The sequence below is a fragment of the Geotrypetes seraphini genome, chromosome 9 (genome assembly GCF_902459505.1).
Source record: "Geotrypetes seraphini chromosome 9, aGeoSer1.1, whole genome shotgun sequence".
Taxonomy (NCBI): Eukaryota; Metazoa; Chordata; class Amphibia; order Gymnophiona; family Dermophiidae; genus Geotrypetes; species Geotrypetes seraphini.
The window spans coordinates 76,051,730-76,064,711 of record NC_047092.1 but is presented as its reverse complement, the minus strand read 5'-3'; the positions used below and the strand labels follow the sequence as shown (position 1 = coordinate 76,064,711).

Sequence of the window (12,982 nt, the reverse complement as noted above, 5' to 3'; positions counted from 1 at the left end):
GGATGCTTTTAGATAAAACTGTCCTTTTTAGGACTAAATCAGCAATACCGTATTTTCGCGGATATAACGCGCGCGTTATACGTGATTTTACGTACCGCGCATACCCCTCGCGCGGTATATGCCTGAGCGCGGTATACAAAAGTTTTTAAACATAGTTCCCACCCCGCCCGACGCCCGATTCACCCCCCCAGCAGGACCGCTCGCACCCCCACCCCGAACGACCGCTCGCACGCGCTCCCACCCGCACCCGCATCCACGATCGGAGCAAGAGGGAGCCCAAGCCCTCTTGCCCGGCCGACTCCCCGACGTCCGATACATCCCCCCCCCCCGGCAGGACCACTCGCACCCTCACCCCGAAGGACCGCCGACTCCCCAACAATATCGGGCCAGGAGGGAGCCCAAACCCTCCTGGCCACGGCGACCCCCTAACCCCACCCCGCACTACATTACGGGCAGGAGGGATCCCAGGCCCTCCTGCCCTCGACGCAAACCCCCTCCCCCCAACGACCGCCCCCCCCAAGAACCTCCGCCCGTCCCCCAGCCGACCCGCGACCCCCCTGGCCGACCCCCACGACACCCCCACCCGCCTTCCCCGTACTTTGTGTAGTTGGGCCAGAAGGGAGCCCAAACCCTCCTGGCCACGGCGACCCCCTAACCCCACCCCGCACTACATTACGGGCAGGAGGGATCCCAGGCCCTCCTGCCCTCGACGCAAACCCCCCCGCCCCCCAACGACCGCCCCCCCCCCAAGAACCTCCGACCGACCCGCGACCCCCCTGGCCGACCCCCCCACCCCCCTTCCCCGTACCTTTGGAAGTTGGCCGGACAGACGGGAGCCAAACCCGCCTGTCCGGCAGGCAGCCAACGAAGGAATGAGGCCGGATTGGCCCATCCGTCCTAAAGCTCCGCCTACTGGTGGGGCCTAAGGCGCGTGGGCCAATCAGAATAGGCCCTGGAGCCTTAGGTCCCACCTGGGGGCGCGGCCTGAGACACATGGTCGGGTTTGGCCCATGTGCCGCAGGCCGCGCCCCCAGGTGGGACCTAAGGCTCCAGGGCCTATTCTGATTGGCCCACGCGCCTTAGGCCCCACCAGTAGGCGGAGCTTTAGGACGGATGGGCCAATCCGGCCTCATTCCTTCGTTGGCTGCCTGCCGGACAGGCGGGTTTGGCTCCCGTCTGTCCGGCCAACTTCCAAAGGTACGGGGAAGGGGGGTGGGGGGGTCGGCCAGGGGGGTCGCGGGTCGGTCGGAGGTTCTTGGGGGGGGGGCGGTCGTTGGAGGGAGGGGGGTTTGCGTCGAGGGCAGGAGGGCCTGGGATCCCTCCTGCCCGTAATGTAGTGCGGGGTGGGGTTAGGGGGTCGCCGTGGCCAGGAGGGTTTGGGCTCCCTTCTGGCCCAACTACACAAAGTACGGGGAAGGCGGGTGGGGGTGTCGTGGGGGTCGGCCAGGGGGGTCGCGGGTCGGCTGGGGGACGGGCGGAGGTTTTTTTTTTGGGGGGGGCGGTCGTTGGGGGGAGGGGGTTTGCGTCGAGGGCAGGAGGGCCTGGGATCCCTCCTGCCCGTAATGTAGTGCGGGGTGGGGTTAGGGGGTCGCCGTGGCCAGGAGGATTTGGGCTCCCTCCTGGCCCAATATTGTCGGGGAGTCGGCGGTCCTTCGGGGTGGGGGTGCGAGTGGTCCTGCCGAGGGGGGAGAAGAATCGGACGTCGAGGGGGGGCATCAGGCTTTCAGGATGGGGACAGGACTTCAAGGGGGGACAGGCAGACCTTCAAGGGGGGACAGGCAGACCTTCAAGGGGGGACAGGACTTCAAGGGGGACAGGCACGGAGAGGCGGGGCAGTGCACCGAAAGTCAGGGCGGGTGAACGGTGAGTCGGGGCAACCAGAGGAGAGTCGGGGAGGGCGAAAGGAGAATCGGGGTGGCCAGAGGAGAGTCGGGGAGAGCGAAAGGAGAGTCGGGGTGGCCAGAGGAGAGTCGGGCAGCATGCGCGTTATATGCCTGAGCGCGGTATAGAAAAGTTTTTGTACATATCATCGTGATTTCTGCGCGCTATACCCCTGTGCGCGTTTTACAATGGTGCGCGTTATATCCGCGAAAATACGGTAGTCCCTTTCCCCACCTATTGTTTTAACCCTTAAGTGTGCTTTAGTATAATTATTGTAATTCAACCCTACTTCCCAAATTATGTGTAGTCAGTATATGTGTTCTATGCTAAAAGTCTACTAACCTAGTATAGTACTGTATAATATTTTAACACCAATTTTTATTTGTGTTTTAAAAGCTTTCTTTTATTAAGGCTGTACACCGCTTAGAAATTTGAATTAGCGGGATAAAAAATGTTTTAATAAACTTGAAACTTAAACTTGTGATTTCAACATGCTGGGATGTAGATTGGGGTCTGCCAACCCCATTTCTTTGGCCTGCAGAAGTTCTTTGAAGCCCTCTGATGGAATTCCTGCTTCTCCGATGCACTGGTCTAGCTGGGAGCCTGAGCTATGCAGTGCTGGGAGTTGAGGCTGTTCCTATTGTATCAAATCTTGCGAGACTTGGTAATGTGAGACAGACTAACCTCAGCGTCCAGTGCAGCATGGCTCAATCTTGTGGTTAAATCAATCGCTGCAGAGAAACAGGGATCCCTTTGGAGCAGTGTTTCTCAACACACAGTATGCGTACCCTTGGGGGTACACGGCCTGGCTGCCGCTGGGGATCCCTGGACTGGTCTGGCATAATGGTAAGGAAACAATATTTTTATACATGGGTCCTAATACATGGATGGACTTCTGGAATGGAATAGTGAATGATTTGCACGATATACTTGTTTTCTAACTTTCTCTCTCTGTTTTTGACTGTTACATTATTTAGTGTTACTCAGTGCTGAGTTTCAAACAGGAGAGCTTCTTGCCTGTTTTATTAGAACTTTTTGTACAATTATTTTTATCCATTTGGTTCCTGATACTCTACATACTGAACATCTTGGACCCCTGAGGAAGAAGTGTTTTTCGAAACACGGATCGTGCTGGGTCCGGTACGCTTCATAACAAGAACCAGTCTTTGGATATAATTATTTTATTGATGTTTTTATGACTTTTATTGAATAAAGTCCTGCACCTTGTACATTTTCTGCAGTTTTGGATTTTTGCATTATTTTATTCAAGTAGAAAGAGTCATAAAAACATAAGAATTGCCGCTGCTGGGTCAGACCAGTGGTCCATTGTGCCCAGCAGTCCGCTCATGCGGCGGCCCCCAGGTCACAGACCAGTGCTCTAAATGAGTCCAGTCTGGCTAATTTAGAAGGAAAAACACTAGTATATTTACTTTTTCCTTCATTTTCTCAATCTTCTTAACAGAGCTACGCCTTTGGTGTTTCTCTTCCAGTCGGATATGAAAGGTGGGGTCTACAGATCTTCCAATTTGTTTCTCTTCTTGCTTCTCAGCTTCCTTCAGCTTACTTTCTGCACTGATGCTCTCTGCATGATACATATGGTATGTCTTCATAACCTGTAGAAAAATTAAATGGATGTTAAAAGATTAGATAATATACAATCTAACTTCAGAAAATGTAACCCCATTTTTTTAGAACCTCCCCCCCTCCTAAAACATGAACCACAATGGTTATTTAATGTTTTCCTTAGTTCCACTGCATTTGAAGAAATTCACATGAACTGTACAGTGATGTGAAAAGCTTTTACCCCATTCTGATTTCCCCCATTATTACATATGCCACACCGAATGGTTTCTGATCTTTAAACAAAATGTAATATTAGACAAAGGAAACTTTAACAAACATGTAACACTGTTTTCAAAGTTATACAACATTAATATCATCCATGTGAAAAGAGTAAGTGCTACCTTAATCAACCAAATGACCACATTTAATTGATAAATGATCAATTTAATTGATATCTAGAGTAAGCTGATTAAACATAGCCAGGCTTGATTACAGACAGCCCCGAAACTTGGATCCTAGTCGGGACTTTGTTTGTTTTAGCATTTTTAGGATTTCATCATTGTTTTATGGTTCAAACCATTAATAAAAGACATTGTGACCACAAGTTGGATTTGACATCTCCAGTACCTCTTTTTGTTGTTTGCTCTACTATTGTTCGAGGCTTGGTACCTTCTTTCCTTTTTCCTTTGAACCCATAACCCTAGGTTGCTGAGGCTGTAACTTTAACCACTGTGCCACACTCTCTTCTTAGGAAAAAACTTGTATTAAAACATCTTCCACTGTAACTAAGGCAAATGTAACCTGTAACTGTACCTTATGTATATTGGTATTTGATCCCTAGTAAGTGTCTAGTTAAGATAAACTTGTATTGAAAAACTTGCACTGTTAAGGATAACTATGGCAAATTGTAACCTGTAAACTGTATATTATGTTTATTGGTATTAGACCCTTGGTATGTATGAATTAGGACACACAACCTTGTATTGTAAAATTGTACTGTAACTGTCATATTGTATGTAATCTGTTAACTGTATTTTATGTACGTTTAACCTGCAACCCATTCTGAGCTCCTTGGGGAAAACAGGATAGAAAACAAAATAAACAAACAAAAACTATGTCTGCAGAGACCTCTAAGGTCTAGATTCACTAAAGTCAGCAATCATCGCTAAACCTGTTTTCACAGGTTTAGCAACGATCACTGTTAACAGACCCGATTCTCAAAACGGCCCCACCGCGTGTTTTTCCCCTCAATCGCCCATTTTCTGATCCGGTCATGCAAATCAGTAAAATCCCATGCAAAATAGCCAAGCGATTGATTCACATATATTGCTTGGCCATTTAGCGTCGGGTTTTACCGATCCTAAAACCCGATTGCTGTAGACCTGTTGGTAACTGTCGTACCTAAATATACAACTCCCTTATATCCAACAACACTCCTTAGACAGCTGTATTAACTAGAGTATCCTATGGCAAAACTTTACAACCATCTCTGGCTGTGCAAATGATTAAAGATGTATAAAAATCCAGAGGGGAAAAAAAAGCTTTAGCACCCCTCCCTTCCAACCTTAATCGAGAAAAGTGTGAGAATTTTCAAACTGGGGTAAGTTACCCTCATCAGTATAAAAATCCTTCCCACCTGGATAATATAAAAAAAGTCTTGTGCAATGCAGAGAGCAGTAACAACTGAACCAGTACGTGATTTAAACAATGATCCAGTAATTAAATCAATGAGATACTTATCTCCTTTGTGGAGTTGGTCTCACAACGATGGCCAGTGTTTCGTCTAAGGATTACATTGCAGACAGCGGCCGGCGGAGAAGCAGGAGGGACTGACTGAGCACCCCTCCTGCTCCCGACTTAAAGGTATTGGGAGAGGAGGCGATGGCAGGAGGGAGTGGACATCCCTCCTGCCATATTAACGTTTGGGGCGGGGTGGGAGGGGGAGCATTGGTGGAAGCGTCTGGTAGCAGAAGGGAGTGGGCATCCCTCCTACCATATTTAAATTTGGCACGGGGGTGGGGCAGGGGAGCATCTGGTGGTAGGAGGGAGTGGACATCCCTCCTGCCATGTTTACGTTTGGTGTGGGGGGTGGAGGGGGAGTATCTGGTGGCAGGAGGGAGTCACCTAGTCAAATATTTATCTGTGGTTCTGGATATCCTAGAACAAAGTTGATATTATGTTGAAAGGCATGACATGTTTGTTTGAGGTTTGAATACTAAAGTAAGGGAGACTAAAGTAAGTAAACACTATAATTCAGGGTCACATTATAATTCTGGGTCACATTGTTATGCTGGGGCTAAGGGGAGTACACATTGTAATTCTGGGTCTAAGGGGAATTCACATTGTAATTCTGGATCTAGGAGGGGTGCACATTGTGATTCTGGGACTAGGAGAAGTACACATTGTAATTCTGGGTCCACCGACAGAATACACACTGCAAACTGTATTATAGTTAGTCAAGTTGCTCAAGAGGGAATACCCCCACAGGGTACACACAATTCTGAGTCTGGGTTAGGCATAAACTGTAGTTCTGGGTATGGGGAGTCCGGGAAAGGTGCACGTTGCACCTCTGGGTCTAGGAAGAGTACAAGACATGCAAATAATGCTAAAGGTGGCCTAGTTGCTATAGCAGGAATGTCCCCACTGAGACGTAACAAACATACAACATGGAGTGCTATGTACGTCAACGCCCACAGTCTGGGAAACAAGATCCTGGAACTGGAAACAGAAATGACAAATGCCGACTTGGATGTGGTGGCGATATCTGAGACCTGGCTCACAGACTCCCACGGGTGGGACATGGTCATACCGGGTTACAACTTGCTTCGCCGGGACAGGGAGGGCAAAATGGGAGGAGATGTAGCATTATATACTAAAGATGACATAAAAGTCACCAGAATCACAGATGTACAGTACACTGGGGAATCCCTTTGGGTAAATTTGGCCAGAGGGAAGGACAAATGCCTGTATCTTGGCGTAGTATACAGACCCCCAAGACAACAGGATGACCAAGATATGGAATTAATCGGAGATATAGAGAATATCACCTTGCGTGTGGACACAGTATTGTTAGGTGACTTCAACATGCCTGATGTGGATTGGGTCACGCTTTCCTCTGCTTCAGGCAGCAGCAGGAGGCTATTAAACTCCTTGAAGGGAGCAAGACTAAGGCAACTGGTGTTGGAACCAACACGGGATCAGGCAATCCTAGACCTGATACTTACCAATGGAGAAAGTGTCACAGAGGTCTCGGTGGGCAACACATTGGCCTCCAGCGACCACAACATGGTATGGTTCAATCTCAGGAAAGGTTTCACTAAATCTACCACACTGACCAAGGTCCTTAAATTCAAGGACACAAACTTCAAAGACATGGAGAACTTCGTTCACCAGGCGCTACAAAGCCAAGCAGAAACCGATAACGTGGAAGAAATGTGGTCAACTATGAAAGCCACCATACAGGAAGCAACAAACCGCTATGTTAAATCGGTAAGTAAACAGAGTAGGAACAATAAGCCACAGTGGTTCTCTGCGGAGATCTCGGACCTCATCAAGGAGAAGAAAAAAGCATTCATCTCTTACAAACAATCAGGGAAACAGGACTCCAGGGAAATTTATCTGGCCAAGTCAAAAGCAGTCAAAACAGCAGTTAGGGAGGCCAAATTCCGCATGGAGGAGTCTTTAGCAAGGAACATAAAGAAAGGAGATAAATCCTTTTTCAGGTATATCAGTGACAGGAACAAGAACTCAGGTGGGATAGTACGCCTCAGGAAACCAGAGGGAGACTATGCAGAAACGGACTCGGAAAAAGCCCAACTGTTAAATGAATACTTCTGCTCAGTCTTCACCCGCGAGGCACCGGGACTTGGTCCTCAACTGCAAACAAGGGTTGACTCAGCTGATCCATTTAGTAATTTTGAGTTTACGCCCAGCAGTGTCTACTGCGAGCTGTCAAAGCTCAAGGTTAACAAGGCAATGGGGACTGACAACCTACACCCCAGGGTGCTCAGGGAGTTGTGTGATGTCTTGGCGGAACCGCTATCCGCGCTCTTCAATCTCTCCCTTAGTACAGGTAACGTCCCGTTGGACTGGAAAATGGCTAACGTCATTCTACTTCATAAAAAAGGCTCCAAGATGGAGACAGCAAACTACAGACCGGTGAGTCTCACATCAATAGTGAGCAAACTAATGGAAACTCTAATCAAACGCCAATTGGATACGATCATGAACGAGGAGAATCTACGGGATCCCCGTCAACATGGATTTACTAAGGGGAGATCCTGCCAATCCAACCTGATCGGCTTCTTTGACTGGGTGACGAGAAAGCTGGATGTTGGGGAGTCCCTAGACATCGTATACCTGGACTTCAGCAAAGCATTCGATAGCGTACCACACCGCAGGTTGCTGAGCAAGATGAGTTCTATAGGATTGGGCGACACGTTGACGAAATGGATTGGGAACTGGCTTGAGGGTAGGCTTCAGAGGGTAGTGGTGAATGGCACCCCCTCCGAAACGACGGAGGTGATCAGTGGAGTGCCACAGGGTTCCATCCTGGGCCCGATCCTGTTCAACATCTACATAAGAGACTTGGCAGAAGGGCTCCGAGGTAAAATAACATTATTCGCTGATGTCGCCAAACTAAGCAATGTAGTGGCCAAGAGTACAACAGACAAAAATTCAATGCCCGACAACATGATGCACGACCTACTACTACTGGAGCGCTGGTCTAAGTCCTGGCAACTCAGCTTCAATGCCAAGAAATGCAAAGTCATGCACCTGGGCAGCCAAAATCCATGCAAGACTTACACCCTAAATGGCGAGATCCTAACAAGAACTGAAGCAGAACGTGACCTAGGGGTGATCGTCAGTGAGGACATGAAGGCTGCCAATCAAGTGGAGCAAGCTTCCTCCAAAGCAAGGCAAATCATAGGTTGCATACGCAGGAGTTTCGTCAGCCGTAAGCCTGAAGTCATTATGCCATTGTATAGATCCATGGTGAGACCACACCTGGAGTACTGTGTGCAATTTTGGAGGCCGCATTACCGAAAAGATGTGCTGAGACTGGAGTCGGTCCAGAGAATGGCCACCCGGATGATCGCGGGTCTCAAGGATCTCCCGTACGAGGAAAGGCTGGATAAGTTACAGCTCTACTCACTCGAGGAACGCAGAGAGAGGGGAGACATGATCGAGACGTTCAAGTATCTCACGGGTCGCATCGAAGTGGAAGAGGATATCTTCCTTCTCAAGGGTCCCACGGCAACCAGGGGGCACCCGTGGAAAATCAGGGGAGGGAAACTGCACAGTGACACCAGGAAATTCTTTTTCACTGAAAGAGTGGTTGACCGCTGGAATAATCTTCCACTTCAGGTCACTGAAGCCAGCAGCGTGCCTGATTTTAAGGCCAAATGGGATAGACACGTGGGATCTATTCACTGAGTTAGGTGGGGAAGGGTCATTGCGGTGGGCAGACTAGATGGGCCGTGGCCCTTATCTGCCGTCTATTTCTATGTTTCTATGTATTATCACTATCTATAATGGTGTAATCAATGTAAACTTGATCACAAGTGAATGGTAAATTAGCTTTGTTATTCATTTATATTTTAATTTAATTTGTTTAAAATCTTTGATAAAAACAATAATTGGACATTCTGTACTTATTTAGTTTTCTTTCACCCTCAATAGTTAAATGTTTATTAACCTCTGTGTTGGTGTGAATTGAAGGGGAAACCTATTGAAACATCTGACTGTGATTATAACATCTCATACATTTAATTGTAATAAATTGTAATGTAATTGCATCACATCACCATTAGGGGTTTTTACATTTACCTTCTCTCTTTTCGGGAGTCCCAAAAGTTAGACATTGTTTTGCCATCCCTATTTGCAATGTCTTCTAAGCCCGCTTGTTACTTCACAAATGCTTTTGTTTTCTGTTGTATTTCGCAATCATGTGGTTCAAATAGATTTTCGCAAAGCTTTGGACACAGATCTGCATAGGCAACTTAGAAAAAAACTGAGTGGCCTCAGTTTGGATCCTAAATTAACTTACTTGGTTAGGAAATGGTTGAATGGAAAGTGACATAGTAGTGATAAATGGAGCTCACTCTGAGGAAAAGGATGTTGCCAGTGGTGTACTGAAAGACTTGGTTCTGGGTTTGGTTCTTTTTAACATTTTTCTAAGTGATATTCTGGAAGGGCTATACAGTAAGTTTTGCCTTTGCGGAAGATATCAAAGTCTGCAATAGGATAAACACCTAATAGTGTGGATAACATGAAGAGAGACCTATGTAGTTAAGCTTGAAGAATGGTTCAGAATTTGGCAGCTAACATTTAATGCTTAAAAATGCAGGGTCATAGATTGGGCTACAACAACCTGAAGAAGCAGGACAGTTTAGGGGATGAAGTACTTCTGTGTATGAAAGAGGAATGGGCTGATCGTATTTGAGGATCTTAAGGTAGCCAAATAGGTAAAAAAGGCGATGGCAAAAGCTAGAAGGATGCTTGATTGCATAGGGAGAGCAATGGCCAGCAGGACATCACCTTAAAATACCAAATAAAGATCCACTCGTTTGCCGACATAGAACTGTACCTACTGCTAGGCTCTAAGTGAGGCACTCAAATCTCAAATTACATGACTGAATCTCAGAAATAAAAGGCTGGATGACCCGAAACAAACTGCAATTAAACACAACAAAAACCGAACTCCTCTGAATATGGAGAGGTGACCACAAACCCGCCCGCCTATCGATCTCTTGGGAATTGACCACACTGATGACAAAAGACAAAGTACGCAGCCTAGGGGTGATCCTTGATGGTTACCTTTCACTCTCTGACCATATCTCCCAAGTAGCTTCCGCTTCGTTCTACTACCTCCGACAACTATGGAAAATCAGATGATACTTCTTGGAACCGCACTTCTCTCAGCTACTCTACACCTTTGTCCTCTCCCATATGGACTACTGCAACATGCTCCTAAATGGCCTCACTATAAAAAACCTCCATCAACTACAATGACTACAAAATGCCGCCATCCAACTCCTGAAGAACCTCCACATATGAGACCCAATCACCCAGGGACTATGTGCTGCCCACTGACAAACGATGTACATTCAAAGGCCTAGTAATGGCCTCCAAACTCTTTCACAACATGGTACCAACCTATATGGCCTCCAAACTTCTGTCTTATGCCTCGAACTGACCACTTCGCTCACAACAAGAAAAGCAACTATGCGCTCCCTTGGGATGCACCCTCAGCCTTGAGAATGTCCAAAAAAGATCTTACTTGTACTACCTACCATGCCTCAGAACAAACTACCAACCCACATAAGATTGGTAGAAGGTCTACTGAACTTCAGGAATGTAATAAAAACTCACCTCTTCCCCTGACCCTCTATGAGAGTACGCCAACCCAAATTCCCTAGACGTTCTGACACTATCCCAAGCCTCAAACACCGATGAGCTTCGTCCTATGTCTGACCATACCATAAGTTTAACATCTAATGTTCTACCACACACTGTTCATCATCCACGTACTACTATACTTTACTTATCCCTTCAAAAATACTGTCACTGACTAATCACCCTTTTCAAAAAATGGACTTTATGGAATGGTGTGCACATCCTCAACTTTAATAATTTATTAACTCATTTAAAGTAAGTCTTTTGATGATTATTATAACAAAACTTTTTCTGGGGAGAGGTGACCAAGTGCTTGCGGCTGTTTGAGTTTAGAACTAGTCTTATCAAAACAACTTTATGCAAGCTATCATTAGTCCCTTAGGTTCTCCCTATTTTATTCCTATTCTTCTTTTTTTGTAAACAATTTTTATTCTCAATAATCTAATTTATCTTCCAAAATAATAATCATTGAGGGATAACAAAGCCTTTTACTTACGTTTCCTATGTACTGTACTTAGCTTTGTCTCCCCCATACGTTGTTGATATGATCTTCTCCCGGTTTTATGTACAGCTGATGTTTTGAGCTTCCTGCTGTGCTGGATAATAATGTCAAAGAGCTCAAAGGAGAATCCCCATTTCACTCTGCAAAGAGCTTCTTCAGGAGTATTTCAACATATGCTTTTTAGCTAATCTGCCGGTATTTAGAACTTTGCATTGCCTGTTTCTATGTCATCTCAGCTGTGACACTTTCTTGCTCTTCCGATACAATGTCAATTTAAATGGCGATTCTGAATAGCGGCAACCATTTAAACTGATATTATATTGGAAGAGCAAGAAAATGTCTCAGCCGAAATGACATAGAAACAGGCAATGCAAAGTGGAAAGCCTGGAAAGGCTACTAAATGGTATATGTTCTTCATCATAAGGGGACAGACTTAAAGATCTCAATCGGTATACTTTGGAGGAAAGGCGGGAGAGGGGAGATATGATAGAGATGTTTAAATACCTATGTAAATGCGCATGAGTCAAGTCTCTTTCATTTAGAAGGAAACTCTGCAATGAGAGGGCATAGGATGAAATTAAGAGGTGATAGGCTCCAGAGTAATCTAAGGAAATACTTTTTTACAGAAAGGGTGGTAGATGTATTGAACAGTCTCCCAGGCTCTGGAGTAATCTAAGGAAATTCTTTTTTACAGAAAGGGTGGTAGATGCATGGAACAATCTCCCAGACTCTGGAGTAATCTAAGGAAATACTTTTTTACAGAAAGGGTAGTAGATGCATGGAATAGTCTCCCAGAAGAGGTGATGGAGACAGAGACTGTCTGAATTCAAGAGGGCCTGGGATAGACATTTGGGATCTCTCAGAGAGAGAAAGAGATAATAGTTACTGTGAATGGGCAGACTAGATAGGCCATTTGGCCTTTATCTGCCATCATGTTTCTATATGTTAAATCTGACACATTCTGTCAGTTGAAGTTGGACCCTCAGCATCCCTCTACCTCCCAGTGGTACAAATGCACAGACTACCTACTTTCTGGCACATCCAGGCATCATCTCATTGGTCACCAACCAATGGGAATCTCTAGGATTCCTAAAGTTGGCAAGAGCTATGTCCAGGATTTAACCTATGATATGAACTGTTCTCAGTTGCTTCTGATATTAATTCTATATCATAGATTAAACCAGGAAAAGAACTCAAACACCCAAGTGTTTGAAAGACTTACTTGTAAAAACACTTATCTGTTCTTGTCAGTTTAATATTTATGGCCCTTATCTAGGGACGATATATTAAATTTATTTTTGGAACAGGGAGATGGAATAGGAGCTTGCTTCATTCACTCCACGCATCAACCTGATATTGCAGTACCTCCAGGAATGGTGCATCTCCCTTTTGGGAGAACATATGGTAAACAAAAAATAGAATGAGCAATAAAGGGGCTTGAATATCATCACTGGTCAAGAAAACACAATAATTTTTCTCTCTTTTTATATGTCTTTTAAATCAAATTTTTATACATGTGCTAAACATTAATTTTACAGGCATTGTGCTGGCACTATAAAAATTGATTTTATATTCGTTTTCAAAATGCTTATATTATTTCTATATATCGTTAAATGAGTGGCCATGTAGCAGCACTCA

At 45.7% G+C, this 12,982-nt stretch overlaps 1 protein-coding gene and 1 pseudogene across 3 annotated transcripts in view; one reads left to right on the top strand and one right to left on the bottom strand.

Annotated features, from left to right (window-relative positions):
• The window catches only part of SRGAP1 (SLIT-ROBO Rho GTPase activating protein 1), a 299,333-nt gene that overhangs the window by 143,672 nt on the left and 142,679 nt on the right, over positions 1-12,982 (bottom strand). For all 3 annotated transcript variants that reach the window (XM_033959332.1, XM_033959333.1, XM_033959334.1), the window contains exon 5: positions 3,312-3,494. In XM_033959332.1, coding sequence (XP_033815223.1) covers positions 3,312-3,494 — 183 coding nt within the window. The remainder of the gene's footprint in view (positions 1-3,311; positions 3,495-12,982) is intronic.
• On the top strand, positions 12,562-12,731 carry LOC117367328 (annotated as a pseudogene).